This window comes from Thermoascus crustaceus, assembly GCF_041956765.1.
Source record: "Thermoascus crustaceus strain CBS 181.67 unplaced genomic scaffold VTN00scaffold_1, whole genome shotgun sequence".
NCBI lineage: Eukaryota > Fungi > Ascomycota > Eurotiomycetes > Eurotiales > Thermoascaceae > Thermoascus > Thermoascus crustaceus.
In genome coordinates, this window is record NW_027192527.1 from 6,341,317 (window position 1) to 6,365,750 (window position 24,434).

At 52.4% G+C, this 24,434-nt stretch overlaps 7 protein-coding genes across 7 annotated transcripts; 4 read left to right on the forward strand and 3 right to left on the reverse strand.

The window, feature by feature from the left end:
• Nucleotides 1–2,030: 2,030 nt before the first annotated feature.
• Nucleotides 2,031–3,797, forward strand: VTN00DRAFT_2314 (uncharacterized protein; the record flags this gene model as incomplete). The annotated part of the gene is made up of 4 exons (XM_069428519.1): nt 2,031–2,058; nt 2,229–2,446; nt 2,512–2,950; nt 3,004–3,797. 4 exons carry the CDS (start codon nt 2,031–2,033, stop codon nt 3,795–3,797), a joined length of 1,479 nt encoding a protein of 492 aa, XP_069293016.1.
• Nucleotides 3,798–5,298: 1,501 nt separating this feature from the next.
• On the forward strand, nt 5,299–6,810 carry VTN00DRAFT_2315 (uncharacterized protein; the record flags this gene model as incomplete). The annotated part of the gene is made up of 2 exons (XM_069428520.1): nt 5,299–5,649; nt 5,932–6,810. The coding sequence occupies 2 exons, from the start codon at nt 5,299–5,301 to the stop codon at nt 6,808–6,810; spliced, it is 1,230 nt and encodes a 409-aa protein (XP_069293017.1).
• A 562-nt stretch (nt 6,811–7,372) lies between these two features.
• Nucleotides 7,373–10,106, reverse strand: VTN00DRAFT_2316 (uncharacterized protein; the record flags this gene model as incomplete). Its single annotated transcript, XM_069428521.1, has 2 exons — nt 7,373–8,475; nt 8,546–10,106. 2 exons carry the CDS (start codon nt 10,104–10,106, stop codon nt 7,373–7,375), a joined length of 2,664 nt encoding a protein of 887 aa, XP_069293018.1.
• A 1,712-nt stretch (nt 10,107–11,818) lies between these two features.
• Nucleotides 11,819–13,948, reverse strand: VTN00DRAFT_2317 (uncharacterized protein; the record flags this gene model as incomplete). Its single annotated transcript, XM_069428522.1, has 1 exon — nt 11,819–13,948. The coding sequence occupies one exon, from the start codon at nt 13,946–13,948 to the stop codon at nt 11,819–11,821; it is 2,130 nt and encodes a 709-aa protein (XP_069293019.1).
• A 375-nt stretch (nt 13,949–14,323) lies between these two features.
• VTN00DRAFT_2318 (uncharacterized protein) lies at nt 14,324–16,718 on the forward strand (the record flags this gene model as incomplete). The annotated part of the gene is made up of 2 exons (XM_069428523.1): nt 14,324–14,398; nt 16,254–16,718. 2 exons carry the CDS (start codon nt 14,324–14,326, stop codon nt 16,716–16,718), a joined length of 540 nt encoding a protein of 179 aa, XP_069293020.1.
• Nucleotides 16,719–17,847: 1,129 nt separating this feature from the next.
• VTN00DRAFT_2319 (uncharacterized protein) lies at nt 17,848–20,136 on the reverse strand (the record flags this gene model as incomplete). Its single annotated transcript, XM_069428524.1, has 7 exons — nt 17,848–18,128; nt 18,198–18,402; nt 18,453–18,612; nt 18,704–18,904; nt 18,952–19,437; nt 19,553–20,052; nt 20,116–20,136. The coding sequence occupies 7 exons, from the start codon at nt 20,134–20,136 to the stop codon at nt 17,848–17,850; spliced, it is 1,854 nt and encodes a 617-aa protein (XP_069293021.1).
• Nucleotides 20,137–20,586: 450 nt separating this feature from the next.
• Nucleotides 20,587–23,964, forward strand: VTN00DRAFT_2320 (uncharacterized protein; the record flags this gene model as incomplete). The annotated part of the gene is made up of 5 exons (XM_069428526.1): nt 20,587–20,878; nt 20,938–21,697; nt 21,756–22,367; nt 22,423–22,807; nt 22,891–23,964. 5 exons carry the CDS (start codon nt 20,587–20,589, stop codon nt 23,962–23,964), a joined length of 3,123 nt encoding a protein of 1,040 aa, XP_069293022.1.
• Between the last annotated feature and the right edge of the window lie 470 nt (nt 23,965–24,434).

The following is a 24,434-nucleotide window of genomic DNA, read 5'->3' on the forward strand; positions in this document are numbered from 1 at the left end:
GCTAAAGTACGTCAACGCCTGAGGCGACACACGACTACACCGTACGTAGTAAGTTCGAGGACCAGCGGAGTTCCGTGAAGGGTACTGATCTTCCTGTCAACAACCTCTTGGCTCCAGGAGTCCAGTGGATTCGTGGGCCGCGTTTTCCTGCGTGGCGGACACAACGACAATGTAATCACGGCACGCAGTGCTCGAGTTGAAGTAGTGTGGTACTGAATAAGAGACAGAAGGGCGGTTAAAAATGAGTGATTGTGCTGCAGCGGACACTCGTGGTACAACCCTACATCTAACAGAGGGAACAGGACTCGACAGTTAGATAAATCCTCTAGGAGCGAGGCGCACGTGGGTTAGCTCAACTCAGTATGCTTCAGGGAGGACTGTGCGCACGCAACCGCCAGGGCAACATTTGCCATTGTGCGGCAAATCTCTCCTGCGCGCATCGGGCTGTGGTTCCCGTGGCGATCCTTGGAAGAGCACGCAGATGGAGAGATATTTGTGACGGTGTGCTATTTATTATTGTTGCGTACTCTGCACCTTTTGCTTGCATCTCGGCCAACGGGTGCGAAGGATAGATTGCTCTGAGACAATCCCAAACTGCCCAATCAGTTTCTCAGATCGGATTATAACAGCACCCATATTATGGCATGTGCATCTTGCACCATCCCTCTGCAGAGATGCCATGAAGGTTGAGATCCATCCCTGTAGTGCATTGCGGATATCCATACCGTGGCTGGGCAAAAGACTGCTGAACTTCCCAGCGTTTTTAACTTTTTGCCTGACGGTCACGATGAAATGTTCGGCTAAAGCCTCTCAGAACTCCGGGGAACGACGCTTGTGTAGTAGCCTGCGGAGAAAAGCTAGGGACAAACCGCCGTGTCGGATAGAGGAAGCGTACCATAAAGTGGTCTCGGGGACGGTCAGCTTTCCGCAGCTTTCTCCGGAGCCAAGCGACAGGATGCCAGGAGACATGGCCAACAGTTCTCCTAGCGCAGCATGGACAGAGCCGTGTTAGAGACAAAGAAAAACCGGAAGAAAAAAAATAATAATAAATAAAAAAAGAAAAATAGCCGATGGACAGGTGTGCAGCGTGCGCAGGTACGGAGCAGCGCGGCGCGGGAGCCCCTGAGCAGCGTAGACCCAGTTGGCGCGCGGTCTCCTCTGGCGTGCCGCCGGCGCCCACCCACTTGGAGGGTTCGATTTCCTTTGCCCCTGGACTCCCCGCTCCGGCCGGCAGTTCGAATGCTCGACAACCAGCCCATCAATTGGCACATATCAATACTTTAGCTGCTGTGCTGTGTAGAAGGCTAGAAGCGCGACTGACTGGCTAACCTAAAAAGTCGTCTTGTGGGGTCGTGGGCCGCAAGACTTCGTACTCCTGTCCTCCTGCCATCCTCTCGTCCCCTGCATTCCCTCCTCGCCCTCCCCCTCATCGCACCCCTAGGCACGTCGTCTGGCTGTCTTCCTGAGCTCTTGTCTCGAACGCAGAGCTTAAGATACCGTCTCTCTCCTTTCCACTGCCCAGACCAGACAACCGGTGTCGCCGTCTTCTTGCGCGGAACCTTGCAGATCTCTCTTATCGATCGCTGGCCTGCATACCAGAGAACCGACTGGCTCTCAGTCCTCTTGGGTTCGTCGCGCGCCAGAGAGAGACAAAAAGACCAGCAGGCCCCATCTCTCACGGACACATCCAGCGCTTGCCACGCTCGAAACCCCAAGGGATCGACGCCCGATTTCTGACGAATCTTCCCCGTCGCCAGAGCGATCGTTGTTTCAAAAAGCTCCCCGAACTGTAGCGTTGCCACTGCGCCTCGACGAACGAGCAGGAAATCCCCCGTACAGAGCTGCCATCGATCGGGCCTGCGAACGACTCTGGACGGCCGTCTCCTCCATTCCTGTGCCTTCTGTCGATAATATATGCTTCGCGCTGAAGCACAGTTCCCAACTGAGTCCCTGCTGGATTTCGTTGCCAGGCACTGCCCACCTCCCTATCACACTTGACACAGTCCCAAACGTCCCCTTATCCTCCCGTCATGTCGCTCGCCCCGCTGTCCGCGCCAGGTTCGTAACCTTCCAATTCCACCGGACAAACATAGTTCCCTCACATTTAACGTCGCACGGCCAACCCGTTTCAAGTGCGGCGGCTACCCCTTCCCGTCCCCTCCTTTGGGCCCTGTTTCGAAAGTCTGCAGAGAGATAAAAAACTAACACGATCTGACCTGACTCTATAGAGCGCCAACCCTCTCCCCGACTGACCGTCAACCTGGGTTCCAACAACCCCTTCAGGAACCGCACTGCGTCTCCGTCCAGCCCCGTTTCTCCAGCTCCCAGCGGCCGTCAAAGGCCTTTGTCGACGAATCCTTTCTTGGACGACACAGAATTCCAGTCAGGCGGGATGTCTGCGTCACCCGAGAAGCCAGCCCTCATGGGGAACACAGCGGAACTCTTTGTATGTCTCATGTCTTGCAGTTCTCTCTCAAGTTTCCACCTGTAATTCCTAACCACACTTCCTAGGCGAACCTTTCACTTGATCCCCCTTCTCAACAAAACGGCCGGAAGCCAGCCCCGCCACGCCCAGAGAACAAGCCACCAAAGATGTCCTCGAGCAGCAGAGGGCCACCGCCAGCCCAGCGCCCTCCTAGGGAGCGCCCTGAACGTCAGAATTCGGACCCTTTCGATATCTTTGCGGACCCGCCGGACTCTTCGAAGGCCGCCAGCCGTTCCAGATCCCGCGATGTGAGACGTCCTCGTCGAAATTCAGAGTCTTCTATAATGGACCGACCTTCGAAGCCCCTTGACCCTGAGGACGAAAGGCGACGGAGGGAAAGGAGGCATCGGGAGCGAGAGGCGCGGCATAAGGATAAGGATGGGAAGTCTCGCTCATCCCGGAGACCTGGCGTCAAACTTGACGTGATCGATAAATTGGATGTCACAAGTATCTACGGAACTGGTTGTGAGTGTCACCGTCGCCGGGGTTGGACCAGGCACTGACGTTTTCTTGACTAGTGTTTCACCACGATGGACCATTTGATGCTTGTAATCCTCATCGCAATCGCAAAGGTCATCGTAACGCCCCGATGCAGGCTTTCCCGAAAGACTCGAAAAACATGCAACTTGGTGGTGCTGGACCAAACAACTCCAACATTGACTTGGACATGTTTCACGGTGTAACAACGGAAAGCTATAATGACTTTGCTGGGACCGGCTATGACGATTCATACCGTAAAAACGACCATAGCGAAGGCTTCAATTCTACAGTACGTGTGGAACCGGTCCACGGGGCAGAGAGCATGGGTCTGGGGACTAGTACCTTCCTAGAAGGTGCCCCAGCCAGTCGTGCGGCCATCGAGCGACGCCAGAGTGAAAACGAATCGATGAGTCAGAACGGAGGGCTACAGCGGAAGAAGAGTCTTGCGCAGAAACTTAGAGGCATCAACAGAAGCGGAGGAAGCCGGGTAATCTCTCCTGAGCCAATGTACGTCGCTCCCTCGACCTCCGGCCAGGCGCAGAAAGTCAACGAAAAGAACCCCTTCTTCCAAGATTACGATGACGAGTGGGATAAGAAAGGTGCCAGGATCCAGCTCGCTGAGGAGTCGAGGTCCAGCCTCGGATCTGCTGGAAGATCGCGGTCTGCAAGTAGCCCGAGGCGTGAGAACGGACTAGAGAGAAACCTTTCAAATGACCGACCGTACGGCTCTGGTGGAGTTGACGAGACGAGGGCGGGCGGCGGTGGCTTTATGACTCGCATGAAGAGTCTGAGGAAGCCGAGACCTGAGAGGCGACCGACGACTGACTCGTGAGCGTATCTATCGTTCGCGATCCGACATTTGCCTCTCGTGCTGTTCAAGTTTGAAGACAAGTCGTTCTCTCTATCTATTATGGGAGGGACCAAACTGCACAGGTCAAGGCTTTGCTAGCCGCTTTGAACTTCGTTTTCTCGCCAAGGAGGTTTCTTCACAATTAGTGCAAAGCGTTACCGTTTGTCCTTCGTCTTTCATACACATTGAGTGGTTTCATTATTCTTATGCATCCTTCGCAGCGTCTTTCTATCACAGTCGCGTGGGGTCAAATCGATACCGATACTCGCTTGACGCGAGCATCCACAACCTATGGGCGTTCTCCTCTTTTTAATTCAGTTCAGTGGGCAGGTCAAAAGGTGCTCTTCTAATCGACTGGACGTGTTTTCTTTCTCTTTCTGTCTCTGTATTACCTCGCCCTAATATCCTAGGCTCCTCACAAAGACAACTCTACTATTTATTTCTATCACATTTTTACCTTTTCCGGTCCATATTCTGAGCCTGTTCCATTGCTCTCCCGCCTTTCTGTGATTCGTCTTCTGCATGTTGCTTAGGCGCTTTAAGCCGTCTCGTTAATGTACGGAGTAGTCAGGAGGTAAAACAAACAATGGCACGGGTTGGAACATGGTTCATGTAGCGATAATGGTGCTCAGTACCTTGGTAATTAGGGAGAAGACCCACTATTTATAGTAACCAGAGCCATTATCTCCGACTGGAGTTTGCAGGGACCAACTTCAGTACCGTAACACGTCTACTTACTCCGTGCCGTCTACCTAACCTATCTAATGTACACACTAAAAAAAAAAATCCGTGGAGCTGGGCATTGGACCGACGGAGTACTAATGCAGGAACCGAGTTTGTTGCTGTCAGCAGCGGAACACGAAAATGTACCTTGCTTGTTGCCTGCAAAGTGTTGTCCAGGGAAAAGTCTTTCATAAGCAATTTGCAACGAATACACAAGCCACAGGCTGGGTGATCGAGCATGTACATGCCGGAATAAAAGTTCTTGTATAATTACGATTAATGAGTAGTCTTCCTTACTGAGGTACCAGGTAGGTAGTTACGGGTAGGGAAAGGCGGGTTGAAAGTGCAGCGCGTTGTTTGTTAAGGTAGGTTGAAGAGCGGAACGGAAGTCTTGGCATTGATTTTCCCCGACTAAACTGACAACCTTGACATCGGTTAATGCAGCATCTCTTGATAAAATGAAGAAAATGAAGTCAGAGACAAGTTATAAATGAGAATAATTACCTGGTTGTCTATAGAGAAGCTCTGTTTGATGAGCAGCAGTCGATAACTCCGACATCTAGGTCGCTTCCAGAAACAAGCTCAGACAAAAGTCGCGTACTGCTGCTGCCAGTCTCCGTCAAGCCTCCAGATCCTTATCCTATATCTACCTACTTAACCTACTCTGGTATCTACTATCTGACGGAGTTCTACATACATCAATCATCTAGCAATTATTTCCCCCTTTTCTCAGCTCTGCTGCCTATCTCCCTAGCTAGCCATGTCGACTTCCACATCACCATCCGCAAACGTCTACTCCGCTCCACCCGCCTTTCCAATCCTTGCATCTTCACTCCTCCCACTACCACCATCAACACCATTACAACCTGCACCAAGATCGGAGGAAGAAGAAACAGAACAGACAGCAACAGCAACAGCCGCGCCGCAGCAGGATAATGTCCACGCGTGGAACTTGAAAGCGGATATCGAGGACGGTATCCAGACTCGAACTGGAACTCGAGGGGTCTTTCGGTGCGGGGTTGTTATTGGGTTCTCGGTCCTGAGGGAGAGGAGGTATGGCAGCAGGAATGGTGGGGATGATTTCGGTGAGGGGAGGGAGTGGGTGGGGGAGGTGAGTTATTTTTTTCTTTTTCTCCTGTTGATACATCGTTGTTGGGTTGGCTACTTTCTATTTATTGAATCTTGGTGGTTGTATTTATTCCCTTGGACAGTATTGGACTTGAAGACCTGTTCTTTAAACATCGAAAGCTATCATGATATGCTCAATCATATGTCTTTAGTCAATAAAATCATTCCCCTTGGTTTCTTCAATATGCCCCAGTTTTGGAGATTCTCTGCCTACTTTCAGTGGATATCACCTAATTTATTTGCCCATGCTAATTCGGTTCCTCAGCTCCCCCGTCACCTCCTGTCAACACTCCTTCTTCGCAAAGAAAGTCCCGGAACCAGAAGAAGCATCTCGCCAGAACAACTACAACCAAAAGCATTCATAATATACCCCACAAACTCGAGCACATTCGCTCCCGAGGCGCTCCTTGCCTCTCTCCTCTCCCACCACCACCGCCATCACCAAAACAAAAACCAACCGAGTATATCCCGCGACGAGGCGATCGAGCTCCTCGACGCCGTCCAGCTGTTTCCCGTATTCGACTTCCCCAGCGCCCTACAAGCCATCAGTGAGGTGGCGGATAAGCTGCACAAGATCCAGCAGGAGCGACGCCAACGAGAACAGCAACAGCCTGCGGAAGTGGACCTGGCTGGTGACCAGCCCGTCCTCCTCATTATCGAAGGCCTAGACGCGCTAGCCGAGGGCGTCATCCGCACCTCGAACCCGCTCCGCGGCAGCGCGCTCTTGATCCCCGCCCTGCGGACCCTGACGCACCTGTCGCGGACGTACGCGTCGTTTCTGTCCGTGGTGCTTGTCAATACGAGCGGGGTGGGGAGGTTCCTTGGTCAAAGCCAAAGCCAAGGACAAGGACAAGGAGGACAACAGACACAGTCCCGCAGTCAGAGTCAGAGTCAGAGTCAGAGTCAGGGTCCGGGTCCGGGTCAGGACAGAGATGGAGACGGCATCCACTCCGTCTTCTTCCGTCCCGGCATGACGTCTCTCCTCCTGACTCTTCTCTCCAGATCGCTGGATCAGGGCCTTGACGTCCATCTGCTCCTCTCGATCGTCAAGGGTAGGCGGATAGTGGAGGTCATCAAGGACCGTGTAGGCGCTAGCGTGGGAAGATGGTGTGTCTGGGACAGGACAGGGACGGATGATTATTAAATCGAATCCCGATCCAGTGAAAATCATTTGACAATATCTGCTACATGGAAGGGACGAGTCACTGCAACAATAAATAGCATATCAAAAGAAAGTTTTGCTTGTCTATCCACATCACATGCAGCCAGCCGTTCGTCATAGATGTGATAATAATCTAATCAGCCATGTCCTGCCTAGAATACGTGCAATGCATAAAAAAAAAGAAAAGAAAAAAAAAAAAGAAAAAAGACGCCAAACTTCCGAATATTCACTTCGTGCCCGGCCCCCAAGATGATGATGGATATGATACTGCAAATGATACAATGGCATGGCCAAATTATCGATAATATGAATTCAACTCCAATCCCAACCCTTTTTCTTTTCTTTTTTCTGTTCCTGGGGCAGAGGAAGATATCTTCTCTTCTCCAATTACCGACCAGAACTTTCCCAACTGTGCAAAAACAAAAGAGCCATCACAAAAACATATCGATCGAAGATTAAGACAAGGGAGAAAGGAGAAGAGATATGGTAAAAAAAAAGAGGACACCAGAGAAGTGATCTATAGAAAAAAGAAACAGTCATCTGTCTATGCACTGTCCTTCTCAGCCCACATCCTAAGAACGGCTCTCTCGACGACTGCCTTTGCCTCGCGTTCACATTTAACGAGACCCTCGGAAACCAGGCTCTGCTCGAAGAGAATATCCTGCTGCTGAACCCTGAGCCACTGCTTGTGTCTTTCGCAGCGCTTCTTCAGGCAAACACCACGACCGATGGCCTCGACGTTGTCCTTATTCTCGGCATCGTCCATCGGGGTATCGCCGTCTACATCGGTTCCTTCCTGTGGATTGCTCTGCGCGATGGCATCGGCGTTGCCGTCCTTCAGGGCCTTCTCCCCGGCCTCTGAGAGTCTCCACTCGTCAAACTCCTCATCACACCACGAAAGTCGCGAGTCGAAGCCGCAGATATCCTTCCAACCGCCTTTCGGATCGACTTGCTTTAGTCGCTCCAACACGTTCTTTGCCCGTTGTTTCACGAGGGACAGGAAAGTGTCACGAGCACGAAGCATCTCTCTGCGGTGGAGCAGCTCGTCCCGCTGTTTCCGCAGTTTCTGGATCTTCGTCGCCTCGTCCGGAGAGTAGGTGAGATCCTTGACGTCGATGTCCAAACCAAGCTTCTTATTGTTATTGCACCCATCATCCGCTCCAGAGCCTGTGTTTTCCTCCGGTGGAGGAGACACGATATGCTCTCCGAGTTTGCGGAATTCCTCTGCTGAAGCCACACCGTCGACGACTGCCTTCAGATCGCCAGCGGTGAGAACGCCGCCTCTGCTACCGAGCTCTTCTCGGTCTTTTCTGGCCTGCGCTTCCACCTCGTTCTCGTCATCATCGTCGTCGTTAGAGGCTCCTCCATCGTCATTGTGAGGTTCATCGCCCTCAACGCTATGGCTGCCTTGACGGCTACCCTTTTCTGCCCCACGACCCCGGCCGCCAGAGCCGGACTTTCCAGTCGTGAAGCTCGAGATCAAATTCAGGTGCTGCGTTTTTTGGCGCATGAATTCCCGGCCATGTTCGTCGGAACAGTATTTGCTCAGTATCTTCTTCGAGATACGTGCTGGTTTTCGACAGCCCTTCAGTCGACACATAGGCTTCCAGGTAGTATTTCCTTTGCCTTCTTTCTGGCAGTTTGGGCCTGAATGCTACCGTTAATATTAAGCCCAGCAGGATGAGAGGTGTGAGGACAGAAGCTCGAGAATACATACATATATACTTGTCAATTAGCTCTGCGTCCCTCGGGTCGATGTTGACGCACTTCCCGTGGAACCAGTCCTCGCATCCGCCGTCACATCCAATCATCCATGTATGATTGTCTGGCTTGCGGCAGATACAGAAGACCTCATCTCCGTCTTCGTGATCCTCGTCCTCCGCGTCGTCTGCACCGGCACCATTCGCGTTCTTCTTTTTGTCATCTGGTGGCGGGGATCCCGCTACAGATGCAGACCCTTGCTTCCTTGATCCAGGGGTCTTGCTCGCCCGCGACGAGGGGGTATTGGAGCGGCGGCCCTCAGCACCATCACCGTCTTGAGCATTCAGCTTGCGTTTCTTAGCAGCTGGCTTCTTGGTCGCAGTACCCTTCTTGGTGGCGGCAGGCTTTTTGGATGCGGCAGGCTTTGTAGGAGCAGCAGGGGATGACCGCTCTGAGGATGATGCCCGTGAATTCGAACCACGTTTAAGATCGTTGATCTTTTTAGGTGTCGGATGTTCATCGGGCAAGTCAGTCCCGTCGAGATTACTCACAGAACCCCGTCTGGCGCCCTCTGCAGTAGTGCTCGTGGGGAACTTATCTAGACTGTTGACTGACGGTTCAGTCTTCACCGTCGGTCCCGCGGCTTCGTGGCCATTCGTCATCGCGCTTTCCTTTGTCGCTACAAAATCTTGCGAGTCATAGAGGTCAGCCCATGCATTCTCCTCTCCAGGCTCATTTCCGTCGCCCTTGATGTAGGTGCGTTCAGGAGTTCTGAGCTGGCAATGTACAGCCCCGGCTCTTTTATGGCCGAAGTAACCGCTCTGTCGCCAACCAAGAATTCCTACAATCCGATCATCATTGACGATGATGTTGGATCGCACCATGTCGTTGTGTACCAAGCATAGGTCTTCGCCCTCTTCCTTCTCACTAAAGAGAATATCTCGCTCGAGCTGTTGGATCTCCGGTTGCAATTGCGAGTTAAGTCCGCGACAGACGTACGAGGGACCATCAGGCGACGAACCGGCATTTCCCAGACGTTGTAGAATATTGCGACACTGTTGCTTGAAGCCAGCTCTCTGATCAGCCGTAAGGTACCTCCACGCAACCTCCAGAGAAACCCCAGGTATCCGCGACTCCACCGTGACGTTCTTCCCTTCTATAGTCCCGCAGAAGTATATCAGAGGCACCGACACGTCCATAGGCCTAAGGACCTCCTCCGCTTTCCTCGCCGCGCACAACTCGTTAGCATTTAGCAAGGAGTATTTTTCCGCAGCCGGTCCCTCCGCACTCTCCTGGTCGACCCTGATGATCACACTCCCTGCAGCGAAAGCCTCCCGAGTCCCAGACTCTTTCAGAAAGTTTTCCGGCGTGCAGTGTTTCTCCACCACCTCTTTCCAATATGGTATTGACTCCGGCTCGGATTGGTACCAGTAGTTGTAGCGGGGGGTGAAGTCGTCGGGGCGAGGGACGTAGCGGCCGTAGTGAGCGCTTCGGGCAAGTAGGTAGGGATCATCTTTAGGGATCTTGTCTGGATCTGTCTCGTAGGGATTTACCGCGGTGTCTGTATCCATGTCCATCCTGCTGAAAGTTTCCGGGGCGTCTTCGCCGCCGGCCGTGGGGGTGTTGGAATAATCCTTGTAGGCTGCCTCGCGATATCCACCCTACCTCTGTTCAGAGAGATATCCGCCGTAGCTTCTCTTCGTTGTCGCTGGACTTGTATCAGCGAGAAAGACGACTTCCGGAGCTACAGGAATCTGTCCGTTGTAGCGTTCAGTCGCGGAATCATGACGGATGCAGTTCGAGGGAATTCTTCGATGGGAGGCGGCGGAGAGGAGGATAAAACTGGGAAGGACAGCGTATCTCGCGGACGGGGGAGAGACCGGACAACCTATCAGTTTGGATTTTTAGAGTCGGAGTCCAGCGACAAAGATGACATGAGATGAACCAAGCCTGCCGCAGACGTATAGCTGGAGCGCGCGGAACGAAGTTGCGGCGTTGCGTTGCGCCAGGCAAAGGACGGACGGGACGAACACGATGCGATGCGACTGATTCCGGTCGGGCGTAAAATATTCTACCAACACGGCACTCACGACAATCCCAAATCAAATAAAACCGTCGGTTCAGTTCATGACGGTGAGACAGTGAGAAAAGAGAAAGGCAAGATGTTCGCGCTGCTAGTTTCCGGTCTTGGCCTGAGCTTTCGCGGCAGGATTTAGCAGCTTCGGAACGCTGGAGCGTCGCGGTGGAGCTTCCCGCGCGCCGCGGCCGCGGGGGAGGAGAGGAGGCCAGTCTGTCGTTCAACCACTGACGCCTTGTGTTATTATTCATCATCCACAGACTTTGGCAGGTTTTATATATTCGATACGGAAATGATTTTCTCTCATTCCTTTAAAGATAGTGAAGAAAGAGGGAGGCCGTAAATTCTGAGAAGTCTTGACGTTTTTGAAGTCTGGAGACTGATGTCTTTGAAAAGTTCCGCTCCGCGAGGTAGGGCGCGATTTGATTGAATTTGAATTCTTCTTTTTTGTTAGGAGGATAGAGAATTTTTATCAGACTCTTTCTTTAAACTTTTGATGGAAGAGGAACAGAGGAACGATCAACTCTTGTTTCTACATTATATCATTCAAACGATCGGAGACCGAACAAACCTCGCAGAAACAACTCTATCAATGTGAATGAGGACAAGAATTGTGGATTCAGTAAATATATTAATCACGCAGGTGCTAGGTGGTTTATAAAGTACATACGTACACCTTGCTTGGTTGATTGATTGAAATTTGAAATCAAGATTAAGAAAGCTAACCGTTCCCATATAAGTAATAGCGAATGGGTTTCTCTACGGTGGGTATTGCTTCATGCATATATACAAGATTTTACTACTCCATATGAAGCGTAAGGATTTAACTTGACTTGAGAATATAATAAATTAAGTAGATGGGTAAATATAAAAATCAATATCAAACAATAGATGCTTCATGTGGGTATATAGTAGTGAACTATAACTTGAAAACACAGAAAGGAGCAGAGTATCACGTTCATAACGCCTTGGTGTCATGTCATATAACAACAAGTGCGACTTTTGGACTTTGCATGAATGTGCATGTACGTTACGTACGTCCAACGCCGCCGCGGTATCCTGCCCTTCATCCGTTTATCCATCCAGGGATAGGGGGAACAAGCAACACCAATACAAGAGTCAAACCCGACCAAAGAAAACGCTTAGTAGGACGTAAGGGGAGAAGATATATACACCACAGAAAGATAAGGGACGAACCTAACCTAGCCAGTGTTATGCTTCTGACGGCAGCGCAGGCATGACATAGCTCATCAACGGTGCCTCGAGGATCTCCCGCCGGAGCTCCTGCTCCCACGACGGCACGACAGGCTCCTGGACTTCAAGTGTCAAGCACGAGAAGAGGACGTCACTAAACCGCTCCCACGATTCCACACCGAGCCGCTTCGCGACTTTCAACATCCGACCAATGAACCAGGGACGTGCAAATACCGACGTTGCCGTTGGGGAGTATTGGCTGAAATCTGGTGCGTCCAGGTATTCTGATGATGACGACGATCCGGGGGAAGATGTTTCTGGCTCATCGGTGAAGCCGTCCTTGCACGCAAGGAGGATTTGCAAGAGAGCCTCGACGGAGCCGCTCATGTCGACTTCGCTCTCGAGGACCTTCATAATTAGGCTCTTCAAGAAGACCTCGCTCCGCTGGATTGAGAATCGGTAGTCCCAGAGCGCTGCATTGAGCATCATCAACGATGCCTGGCGCGAGATGATCTGTTTGCGGTCTCCTGTCGATGTGAACCGGCGGCCCGGGGGAGACGCCAGGATCCGGTACAGGAGGGATCCGTCCTGGAAAGCTGTGTGACGGGTAGGTGCGGATTTCTTCGGAGGGGTGGTCAGTTGGTGCATAGCAAGCTGCTCAGAACGCTTGAGGAAGCTGATGAATTCCTCACATTGATGTTGGATCTCTTCCGTGGGTGAGAGTGGCTTGCGCATCTGGGGAACGTAGTAAGTTTCCGTAGGAGAGGAAGGTATGTGGCCGGATGAAATAGATGAAGTCAAATAAGGAGGTGACGGCATAAAAGAGCGAGATTCCTGGGATTTAGAGGAAGGCCAGGACTCGGGGGTGCCGATGGGGGAGAGCACAGGGTTATGTTCGAAGTAGAAGCTCGGTCCGTTGGTCTCGTACCCTGCCAGAATATAGTCCTGCCAGTTGATCAGCATGGCTAACCTGGTGTTCTCGAAGGCCGCAGGTCCACCCCTATTGCGGATCATTTCTCTTGCTACTCGCCAATGTACCCAGCTGATCTCTTTGTGTCCCGGACGAGGGTCGAAATCCTCCAGCGCTGCAGCACTCATGCAGGCGACGATGGCAGCGTCAGATATGTCCTTTGGATTCTTAGCCATGTGTTTCCTGAGCATGCAGATCGCGCGTCCACGATGAATAAGGGTGTTTTTAGTTTCAGTCTCGTTCCGAACCCAGGCCCACGTATTTGCCGCGTGGACGATTATGGTGTTTTGGAAACTGACGGCACCCTTCATTGCCTCCGGCACGAAGACCTCTGTGTACCAGTTGTGGGCTTTCGGAGACCGAATTAGCGTCCCATAGGAGCATGCCGGCATCTCATTAACATAGAAGTCAAAGAGTCTTTTCTCTTCTGCGTCTAACTGAACCGGGAGGCTGTCGAACGGGTCTGTCCTAGCAGCGCTGAGTATTGTCCTAGGAGTGGGTGATTGCAGTGGAGGAGATGCGCGATAAGAAGACCGGGGCGATGAACTGCGAGAGCCCGAAGCGCTGCCTTGGAATCTAGACAATATAGCATCGGCCAGGCCATCATAGCTCTGACTCTCCTGGCTGTACAAGGACGGCGATGGGGTAAAGGGATCCATGAGTCCGTCGACACTCGCAAAGGACCTGTGCGGAAGAAACGTAACACTGCTGGATGAGGGAAATAAAGAATTCGGGTCTTCATACTCGAAAGCGCCGGCGGCAAAATTCCGTTCGATTTCCTCGACATCATCTGCACTGGTGCTTTTCTCGGGGTCGACATCCTGTGTCTGCGTATCGTCTTGTGTTGAGATTGCTTTGCCCTTCTGTTTTCTTCTTCCGCTAGTATCTTCGCCCTTCTCGCCGCTGGCTATGTCAGCGGCATTCGCAGCCTGTATCCTCTTTTGCCGTTGACGCCTTTTTCGTTGTGACTTCTGCCCTTCACCCTGAGCATCACCGGCTCCATCGCGATGTTGCGCGTCCCGCCGCTTCTGCCTTATATACTCCTGCATCACATGGCGCTTGACCTGGGTCAGGTTAGCTGAACTGTCGTTTGATGCATCGATGAATTGCCAACGCTTCTGAGGAGGTTGTTGAGGCGCTGAACGCTCACACTTCGAGCCGTCAGATGTATCGGACATGTTCGCTAGAAGCACGGAAATGTGCACATGACATGCGCAGAGACACGTCCCTTTGCTTCCGAATCTAGAGAACGCATATATAACAACAAACAAAAGACCGATAACCGGCACGTCTAATGAGATTATGTTGTATGGAGGAAGAAGAGATGATGACATTGATCGAGACCGACGGCGGTGTTTGAACAAGGGTCAGGATACACTCTCCTTGTATTCCCTTTGCCACACCCTTCAGGGACACATAGAAAAAGCCCAACGTCTGCGCACTAGTTACGCCCGTACGGAGTGCTCCATACCAGTTTAGAAGGTATCAACTAGCAGTGCTCGTCCTCTATGCAGGCTGCCCGGTAACTGCCGGACTCTGGGGCATTCACGATCATGGGCGCAGATGCCGTGACGTGCAGTAAGCCTCCGCAGAGATCCAGCAAAATGGACTCGCAGGCCAAGCGGGTGGTAAGTGATGATCTGCCTCCGTGGGAGTCTGAGAGAAGCTGGGCTGAAGCTTGACAGGGGGACAAAACAACCGAACGATCCGACTGGTAGCACGGCCCTTGTCAGTCTCCCCGGTGAGTCGGGGGCAGTTTAGGGCCGACTCTCCGTTTTGCCCAGCGTTCAATTCAAAAGACCAATCTATTGATAATCGACTGAAATTCCATCGAAGCTGCATATGTTGCGCACGTAGAGGTAAACCAAAATAGGCATCTTTTAGTGTTTGGAGCCGTTGATGATCGGCTATCTGTCAGACTGCATCAGCAAATGACGTCGATCCCATCACGTTGTTTCTTTTCCTGGGACGAATCATGATCTGGATGGGCGACTAAACTGGATCGAAGCCGTTTCTTTGCTAAGCGTGGCTCGCGCTGATGGACGGACCGGGGCTGAGTTCTCTGCTGAGTGTACTGCAAGTCGAATATGCATAGGACTGAGGGTATGCCATAGACGAATGAGCGTTGATGAGAGATCCTGGGCTTGCAGCTAAAATCTTCGGCTTTTATTTGCGGCTGTTGTTGAGAGTAGTTAGGATGCTTGCCTAAATACTCTGGATGGCATGTCCACCGACATCGCCGGCTGCGCTGGTTTGCCTAGGGTCCTGGCAGCGTCCCGCAGGAATTCTGACATTGCTAGAGAGACATGGCAAAATTATCAGTTGTATAGTAGTTCTTGTTAGATATCCTAACCCTGTAGCTAAAGCATATGAGGACAATCCTAGCAGCTACCATCTTGTGGTATTTTTGGAACAGGAGCATAGGCTTGTGCCCGATGAATTATTTTACCTGACAGTTCCGGTGTATGTCTCCTAATATCCAGTGTACACATATGCAAGGGTCAACTACATGGTGGAGGCCAAGCTTGTTGATTGTCCCACGCTGGGGTCGTGATAACCGTCAAAATAGATTGTCTCTGCGTTGGAGAAGCTCGCTAAGCTCTTCTACGTTCCATACTCAGTATGAGACTCGCAGTTCGCGGGACGATAGAGATGGAGACGGCCAATAGGATTTATGTTCTGAGGTGTCAACTTTGATTTAGCCGTCTCTTCACGATTTCCATAGTACCTTGCTACGCCCATTGTGTATAGTGTTAGTAGTCATGGTTCCTAATATGTATATCTGAATACAGTACATTGCGGTACAATAAATCAGGGTGGCGCAACAGCTGTATTTACTAGATCTCTAGACTGGATAGATAATTGGCTAGGCTCATAGCTCTCCAAGGTATTAGGGTTACAGCGCTATAATGAGCGTTAGTATCCCTTTTTTATTGACCAACTTATCAATGCTCCAGAAGATTGGGTCTTTAGATGGTGCTCTTCGGCTCATAACTACCTAGCGCAGGTGGATAATGACAAGGTTGGTCTCCCTTGGAGAATTCATCCATTTGTTTATCATGTGGGTTCATGATAAGTTCCTGTCTGATCCCTGTCTGTCTCTCTCTCCATTCACAGAACGTTACACTCCAGCGATATCACACATCCTGTCTTGGCTTGTGTATATCATCTTCTTTTCTTCTTCTAGATTATTGCTTCTCTTTCTCTGTGAATTATTCTACAGGGGAATTCTGGAAACATCATGCGGGGGGTGCTGCTGTCACTCGCCTTACTGGTGGTGTCCATCACCCCAGCAGCGGACGCGATCTCCCTCCACAAACGGGATGCGTCAGCCGTTGTCAGATTGAGCATAGAACGCAGGCAGATCGCGGACCCTGCGCAGAGAGACCGTCTATGACGAAAGAGAGCTGCAACCGTCAGCGTGGGACGATTTCATAAACAACACTGGCAGAAGAACATCAATTGCTAAAGAATTCTCAACAGGAAACCCTCTACTTCTGCAACATCGAACTGGGAACGCCCCCGCAGCCGTTCCAGCTCTTGCTGGACACAGGCAACAATGACCTCTGGGTCAATGCGGCCAATTCGAGCTTGTGTGCTCCTGGTGGTCCGGATGGCATCTGCAGTGCGTCTGGCACGTATGACGCCAGCGCTTCTTCTACGTATAAGTTCAATAACACGTTCTTCAACTTAACCTGTCTGGCAGGAAAGCAGATTACTGGTGAGTTTGTGACGGATACGATCCACGTCGGAGGTGTGAAGCTGGACGACATGCAGTTTGACAGCAGAAATAGGACAGACAACAACTTGCCCAAAGGCTATGGAGCAGGTACTCCGTATAGACGCGATGCACGTGACACACACAGCCCTAAAGATTCGAGAACAGGCTCCGGCCCTAACCGCCGGGGCTACGGAGTTAGAACCGCCGCTGGGCATGAGCTTAGATGAAAACTAAACGCGAAACCCGTTAGGGCTCTACTCCGTAAAGCGGGTCCGGTGGAGAAGGGGCAAATTCAGCCTTTTAAAGTTTTAGTTGAGGAATTCTCATTGCTGACTCCGTCATTAGATAATATTGGTTGGGGACGGGGACAAAGGCGGGAAAAGAACGCAGTCAGTCATCTCCGATTTCACCCGTTGGAAATTGAATTATGAAAGCAAGCGTAAACTTTAGTGGCTGTTCTCCTCTGGACCCTGCCCGGTTAATAATGACAAAAAACGACGGGGAACTGGGAAGAAATGCGATGGGCAACAGGCATAACTTAGACTCTTCACGAAGTGGGTTAGTAGATATTGAGGTGGAGACGCCCCAGGCCTTCGCGCAGCCTTATCCACGGTTGAGGTTGGTCGTGTCAGAAAAGTTAGAACGTAGCCCCAACTCCAGTAGGCAAATCAGACCGGAGGAGTTGTTAAAAAAAATCCGATCGACGTTTAGCCGTTAAAGCTGGCTTTAGGTGTTTATGTAATTATTAGGACTTCCGCGGACATTATTGCGTCCTTCAGGGAGTGCGCTACTGCTGCAGAGCTGTTGCTGTACGGTCGTAGGCTGCAAGACTCGGATATGGCGCATTTGATGGCAAACCCTGTGAAGCAGATACTAAGCGGTGTGTCAGCGATCATAGAGGACCGACTTGCGCCTTTTGATTCTTGCGAGTTGCGCTTTCGGCGTATGGAGCGCAGCTATGCTGGTCCACATTCGTGTTCTCAAAACCAAATCCCATTGGTTCCGATTCAGCATTTTGCGCGGCTGTGGGAAATCATTGTTTCATCTTAGCCTGCTCTCGAGTGTTAGGGTAGGAGATCGTTTAGACAATAATGAAACCGAAGATGGCAGGTCGGATTCGGAGAGGAACGTGCTCCACGAACTTCGATGAAGACTCCGGTGTCGATCTCGGCCGCGACTACTAATAGGTTCGTGAGCGGTAAGCAAAACCATGACCATGATAGTTTCCGAGGGAAACGTGCTGAGCGATCCAAAATTTCTTGCACTGTACAGTGTACTCTGTAGACACAACAAAGCAGTATTGTTGCTTCAACTTGCTTAGTTTGAGTTCCACAGAGACGTCGATAAGCTTGGAGATTAGTCACTACAGGGGCTGGAACCAGAAGGGCGGCGGGTCACGGCGGACATTGCCGTCCGAACACCCAGTCTGGATTGAATTCTTGCCTGGCTAGGAATCGGGACCTGGCCTGAGCTGAGGAGGGAATATCGTAAGCCCGTGACGGAGTTAGCGGACGGTCGATCAGCACCGGTCGTTTCTGCAGTCCGCTGAGGCTCGAGTCCTGAGGCCAGCTGATGGTCACCAGGTGCAGCAAAGTCTTCCTTGCGGGGTCCTCCCTGGCAGATGGCCAGGATCAGCGCTTCAAATGAAGCCATGCTATGCGGGCCGCAGTAGCACTAGGTGCAGCATTGCGCATCTATTCTATCACTTGAGTAGACCTTTCCAGAAAGGCGGAGGAATGATGAGCAGCAAGCCAAGAGCTTGCTGGCCCCCAGGCCACGGGCGTGGGATCTGTCGTGCTCGCCGCTGGTGTCACAGGCCTCGTGGCACGGCTCCCAGCAGCAGCGCGTGGACGAACCTTGCTTTGTCTTCGCTCCTGGTCCGTCTACTCCAACTGACGTTACGCAAACGAACTGCATAGGGCGTGAGTTAAACCACATCGACTGGCCTGGCGTAGTCTGACCATCGGATGCTCCGACGTCTCAAACCGGACTTCGGAGGGAGGAGCGACAAAGTACGGAGCACGGAGCAGGTATCTACGAGGGTTCCTGGACTTGGAGATAGCACCCACGGCTTCCCGACCGATCTCCTTTCCCGGTACTTCTACAGCGTCGATACAGTTTCTAGCGGCCGCAGGAGGCCAGACGGTCACCAACGTCCCATGCATGATAGACGGCTACTGGGTCGGAAGCGTCATGCAGGCGACAAACTGACCGCTCGAATGTCGTCGCCCAGGCAGCCCAGAGGTGGCCAGCACGCTGAAGTCCCTGCAGCGTGCTCCGAAAGTGGTCAGAGTCTGGACCGGCATGCAGCAGCGCGTCTTTCACTGACCGCAAAAAGAGTCTCGAATTCTTCTCACACAGGGGCGGCCGTTGGTCTTGCAGCTTGCAGTTCAGGTAGGAAAAAAGTTTTGCCCTGATGGATCAAGTAAGCTAGCCGCCCGTCTATGTCGCTCAACAGACCGCGACAGGCGACTTTGGTGCCCAGACTTAGCAGCATGATGAGCCTTCCATGGTGGAAAATCAGTCCCCATGCCCTGATTGCGTAGGGCCCTCTGCCTGCTTGGCTCGAAGTTACCGGGAGGTGTCGACGAGTGGCGTCGGAGTCTGGTGACATCAGCACCTACGTCCGGGGTTCCCGGGGTCCTCAGCGCGGAACTCTCCACCGTGATGGATATTGTTATAGGGCATCTGGATGGATCACAGGGATCGCTAGACGTCGAGTCCGCAGCGTCGGGCTCGGAGAAGTCATGGTTACTTATGGAGATATATGGATGTACACAGTACGTAGAGTTAACCTTGCAGGGTGCTTCTGCTGCACATGGCTCGTGAGCATGCAGTCCGTCTGGCGAGGTCGTACCGGACGCAGTGCCAGCACTGTTCCTTTCAAATAGGACAGCAGGATAGCCGCCACCATCGCGTGGCTGCTGCCCGTGCTGGTTCCTGGACCTGGGGTAGAGAGGAAGCCGTGATGACCGTTCTGGAAATCCCCCGGTCTGGGCATGTCCTGCTCGTCTTAACCGGCAGCGGCCGAAGTCTAACCCCGTCGGCGTCGGCGGCGTACCCACTTGGTCCACGCCCTTTCCCCTCCCCCTCTTCCAGGCCCTCGTCGAGCGTTGCTTCTGCGATGGCCCGGCTTCCCGTCGAACACGCTTCCCCGTTGTCGCTGGCATCTGTGTGGTGCGTTTGTCGTCGTGTCCGTGTCCACGTCCACGTCTCGCCGACCGCAAACGTTGCATGGCATGCTCCCAGCGTTGCCAAGCATCTGCGGATCTGGTTCTTCGATCTTAGCTCCCATCGTGAGTTGCCGGGCGCGCGTTCTGCCAGCAGCCCGTAAAACAGCCCAGGACCACTAACCGGCCCCATCAAGCGGCCCCTCCCGGCGACCTGGTAGCTATCATCTTTTCCCTCTCGACTCTTCTCTTCTCTCTCGGGCCGCTGCAAATCCCTCCTCTCCCTCCTGGCCGTGTCTTTCTGGGCATCTCCCGTGGCGCAGCCCTCTCCCCTCTCCGCTCTGCTCTCTGGGGTCGTCGCTTGCCCGTCCTGGCCCTTAAGCCCGCCGCGCTGATCCTTGCTGCATCCTGACGTTCCGTCTGATTCTCTCCCTCTCGATTTGGCAGGTCACACCGCTTTCGCCCATCGTCTCATCCACGGTGAAGCTTTCCTATCTGGTCCCACTGGTTTGGACTTCACTGCGGCGTCCTCCCGCGGCCGCCACTGTAGATATCCTAGATTTTTCTTTTTTTTCTCTGTCTATACCCTTTCTTTCTGATTTTCTTTTTCCTTTCCGGGAGACCTGGGAGACACCGCCATTACTGTCGGTCGATCGCGCCTTTCCTCTAGCGCATTCGACCCCGTTGCGGTATTTTGCCGACTCTAGACGCTGCGATCGTTGCTGACGCTCCAGCGTCTCTTCTCCCTGCTCTCGCAAACGAGCACCTCGGGAATTTCCCCTGGGCTGACCTACACGTGCTCTGCACTCCTTGCAGCCCTGGGATTATGACATGTGCTGTTCTGGCTTGGTCCCTGCGCTGAACGGATCTCTGCGCGTATTCTTTCCATGAATCCGCTCGTCATACCACTCGATCGTAACCCGCAATGGCTTCGCAATCCAGTCCGGTGCATTCCTCGCCAGGAGAGAACGAGGACGATCCGACCGCCATACCAGACTCCCACTACCACACGCAGGATGATGCAGACGCCCACGACACCCAATATGGCCAGGACCCGACGGTGAAGGATGAGCCCGGCTCGGGCTCCCAGCAGCCCAAGCAGGCTCATCCCATACAGAAGAGAAGAAGAGTAACCAGAGCCTGCGACGAGTGCCGTCGCAAGAAGATCAAATGCGATGGCAAGCAGCCATGCACGCACTGCACCGTGTACAGCTACGGTAAGCGCTCCCCGGCTTCGTTGGGAAGACGTCTTCTGGACCCTAACGGTCGTCCACAGAGTGCACGTATGATCAACCCTCGAACCGCCGGCGGAACCCTGCTCCGCAGTATATAGAAGCCCTCGAGAGTCGTCTGCACAAGGCAGAAGCTCTCCTTCGAGTGGTCCTGCCCGATCTGAATCTCGACGATCCCCGTTTCGACGTGCATGCCGCCGAACAGCTACTTTCCGCGGTGAGGAAGGATAAGAACCTGCCCGCGACAGCCAAGGAGTCCTCCGGGACTCAACCCGATGCGGGCTCCGAACCGGGAGAGGAGTCGCTTCTCGAAACCATGGTGGAGAACTCGGGATGTCTGGACCTCGACGACCAAGGCCACTGGGATTACCACGGACATTCATCCGGGATCATTTTCATGCAACGACTGCGGAAGCAGCTCGGTAGCTCGATGGCTTCCGACTTCCGACCCTCCCTTCCCAAGTCGCGTCCGATCTCCCAGATCCTGGAAAGTCCAAAATCGGCGTCGGAGTCCCCGCAGGACTCTAACCTTCCTCCTACGCACGATCTGCCGTCGAGGGAGGTCGCACGGAAACTCTGCCAGAATGCGTTTGATGATGCATGCGCTTTGATGCGCTTCGTGCATGAACCATCGTTTTATGCTATGTTTGACCGTATATACGATACCCCTCCAGAGCACTTTACCAACGAGGAGCATTCCTTCTTGCCGCTCCTGTACATTGTCATTTCTGTCGGATGCTTGTTTTCGAATGGCATGGAAAGTACTCTTGATATAGCGGGCTATGAAAGCGCAATTGGCCAAGGGTGAGTCGGATTTCGATTGCTACTGCCTCCGTTGCGGCTACTGATCCCTGTGTCGCAGGTTTCAATATTTCAAGGCGGGACGACAACTACTCGATATCACAGACTGCCGTGATCTGACTTCCCTGCAAGCGATATGTTTTATGGTTCTCTTTCTTCAGTCATCCGCAAAGCTCAGTACGTGTTATTCGTATGTTGGCATCGCGCTGCGCGCAGCATTGCGGCTCGGTCTTCACCGTTCGGTTACAGCAAATTTCAACCCCATCGAGAGGGAAATGCGAAAACGTATCTTCTGGGTGATCAGAAAGATGGACGTCTATGTCAGCACCCTGTTGGGGCTGCCACAGATGTTGAACGACGAAGATATTGACCAGGAATACCCTCTGTCCGTCGATGATGAGTTTATTACCGCCGAAGGCGTCCTGCCTATGCCGCCTGGGCGGACCTCTAGGATGGCTGGTCCGAACGCCCACACGCGCCTTGTAGATATTATCGTGAAGGTGGTGAAATATATATATCCTGTGAAAAACGCGAAGCACAGGTCCAAATCCGATCAAACATACATGGTGAGCCATTCCAAGATCCGTGAAATCGAACGCGATCTGCAAGCCTGGATGGAGGCGCTACCGTCAGCCCTACGACCCGGAGAGGAAGCGCCTCCAGAATTGGAACGGTGAGTCACTGCCTTTCACACTATTGCATTTCAAATCGTCCTGACTGGTTGTCAGAACTCGACAGTTGCTACGGATAAGCTACGCACATGTGCAGATGGTCATGTACCGACCGTTCTTGCACTATGTTTCGAGTGGTGTTCAGGCTAGGGGCATCGATAAGAGGTCCTACGCCTGCGCTGCTGCTTGTGTGAGCGTATCCCGGAATGTAGTCCACATCACCGCGGGCATGTACAAGAGGCGTTTTCTGAACGGTTCCTTTTGGTTTACCATGTACACTACCTATTTCGCCATCCTGTCCCTCATCTTCTTTGTGCTCGAGAACCCGGATTCGCCAACGGCCAAGGATGGTGTCCTCAAAGACGCTCTCGAAGGTAAAAATACATTGGCTGGGCTGGCCAAGAAGAGCATGGCGGCGGACAGGTGTTCGCAGAGTCTCAACGTACGTTTAACTTTTTTTTTTTTTTTTCTCCAAGAGTCCACATTTTGTCAAATAGACCTGGGCATGCTGACAGTGGTCTATAGTCCCTTTTCAAGAATCTCCCAGAGAAATTGAAGAACCGAAGGGGCAACGCAGCTGGTGCTGTTAACCTTAAGCGACCATCGCCTTCAAGCACCCCGGTCAAAGTAAAAGGAATGCACACTCCTCCCGACGTCGCCTCCAGGGCGGGAGGACATGCCTTCAGTGCTCCACAGCGTGCCAGCACATTTCCAGCACAGCTTGCTTCGAGGCAATTGATGGCTTCGACCGAATCTCCGACTGCGCCGATGACAGTCGATGATAGCCACGCGTATCCTCGTCCGCAGTCGTGGATGAGGAACGGATCACCTGGGTTTGCAGGAGATCGAGGCAATCCATCTTCCTCAGCTCCCACGATGCCATCTTTGCTTGCACAACAGAAGCAACCGCAATCCTCGGTGTCTCATCCATTTGATAATTCCGGCAACCTACCTGATTTGATGCCAATCATGTTTCCCTCTGGTGATCCGTTCGCGTACCCGACTCAGCCCATGTCAACTCTGGAAGATGATCACTTCAAGAACGACCGTGCCGGGGCTTCTGCGCAATATCAATTCGAGCCAGGTCCACAAGGAACCGCGGCCCCTTCGCCTTCATCCACCGTTCCAGCAAGTGTCGCGGTCAGCGCGTCCACGCCGACTTTCGATGTTTTCACAAACATTCCCGTTTTCCCCAGTGGGCCTCCAGGCGGCGTGACCGGTGGTTTTCCGTCTCACCTCCAACATCTAAACCATACACCGTCCCAGGTGCAGTCGCCGCCCTCGCATACCTCGACCCCTGGCAACGGCGAAGTGGTGCAGAGTCCCGATCTGGTGTCGATCCCCAACCGAAACTTCATGTGGCAGGGCTTCAATTTCCAACAGCAGAACTTTCCTACGGACCAGCAATCACAGCACCAGATGTCAGGCACAAATGATATGCGGAACGTTGGTATGGGCATGGACGGATTCAGCCCCATGGCAACGGGGATGGATATGTGCATGAACCTTGACGATATCTTCGACAATCTAGGCGGGGCAGCTAGCACCAACGGCCCTGCAAATGACGATTGGGATCATTGGATGAACATTGGAGCGTGAGAAGACGGAGCCCGGGCTGCCGGCAGCGAACACGATACTATTGTTCTCTTTTATCATGGACTATGGAATAGGAAACGGCTGGTAACGGAATGATGGGATATGTAATGATTTTTGAATTTTTTTTATCTTTTTTTTTCGATCTTCGGGGACGTTTTCGCTACATTTTCAAAAGATACACCCCTTGGCTTTCTTGATCTGCTCTGTGGAAAAGAGAAAAACAGGGATTTGTCTATCTTCTGCCTATTATTCTTGTCGGCGCCGGAAGGACACATAATTGACGGTAACCTCGGAGGGGGTCATGGTTTCTACGTGGGGCGTTCACTTTGACAAGGCCGGTGTTAATTTCCCAGTATATAGCGGTCTGTACTGCTACATAGTAATTGAATATATTCCATACCTTTACGATAGGGTGAAGCTTGTCTTTCTGTCGTGCTGTTAGGACTGAGCTAGGTAGGATTTGCGGAAGCTCT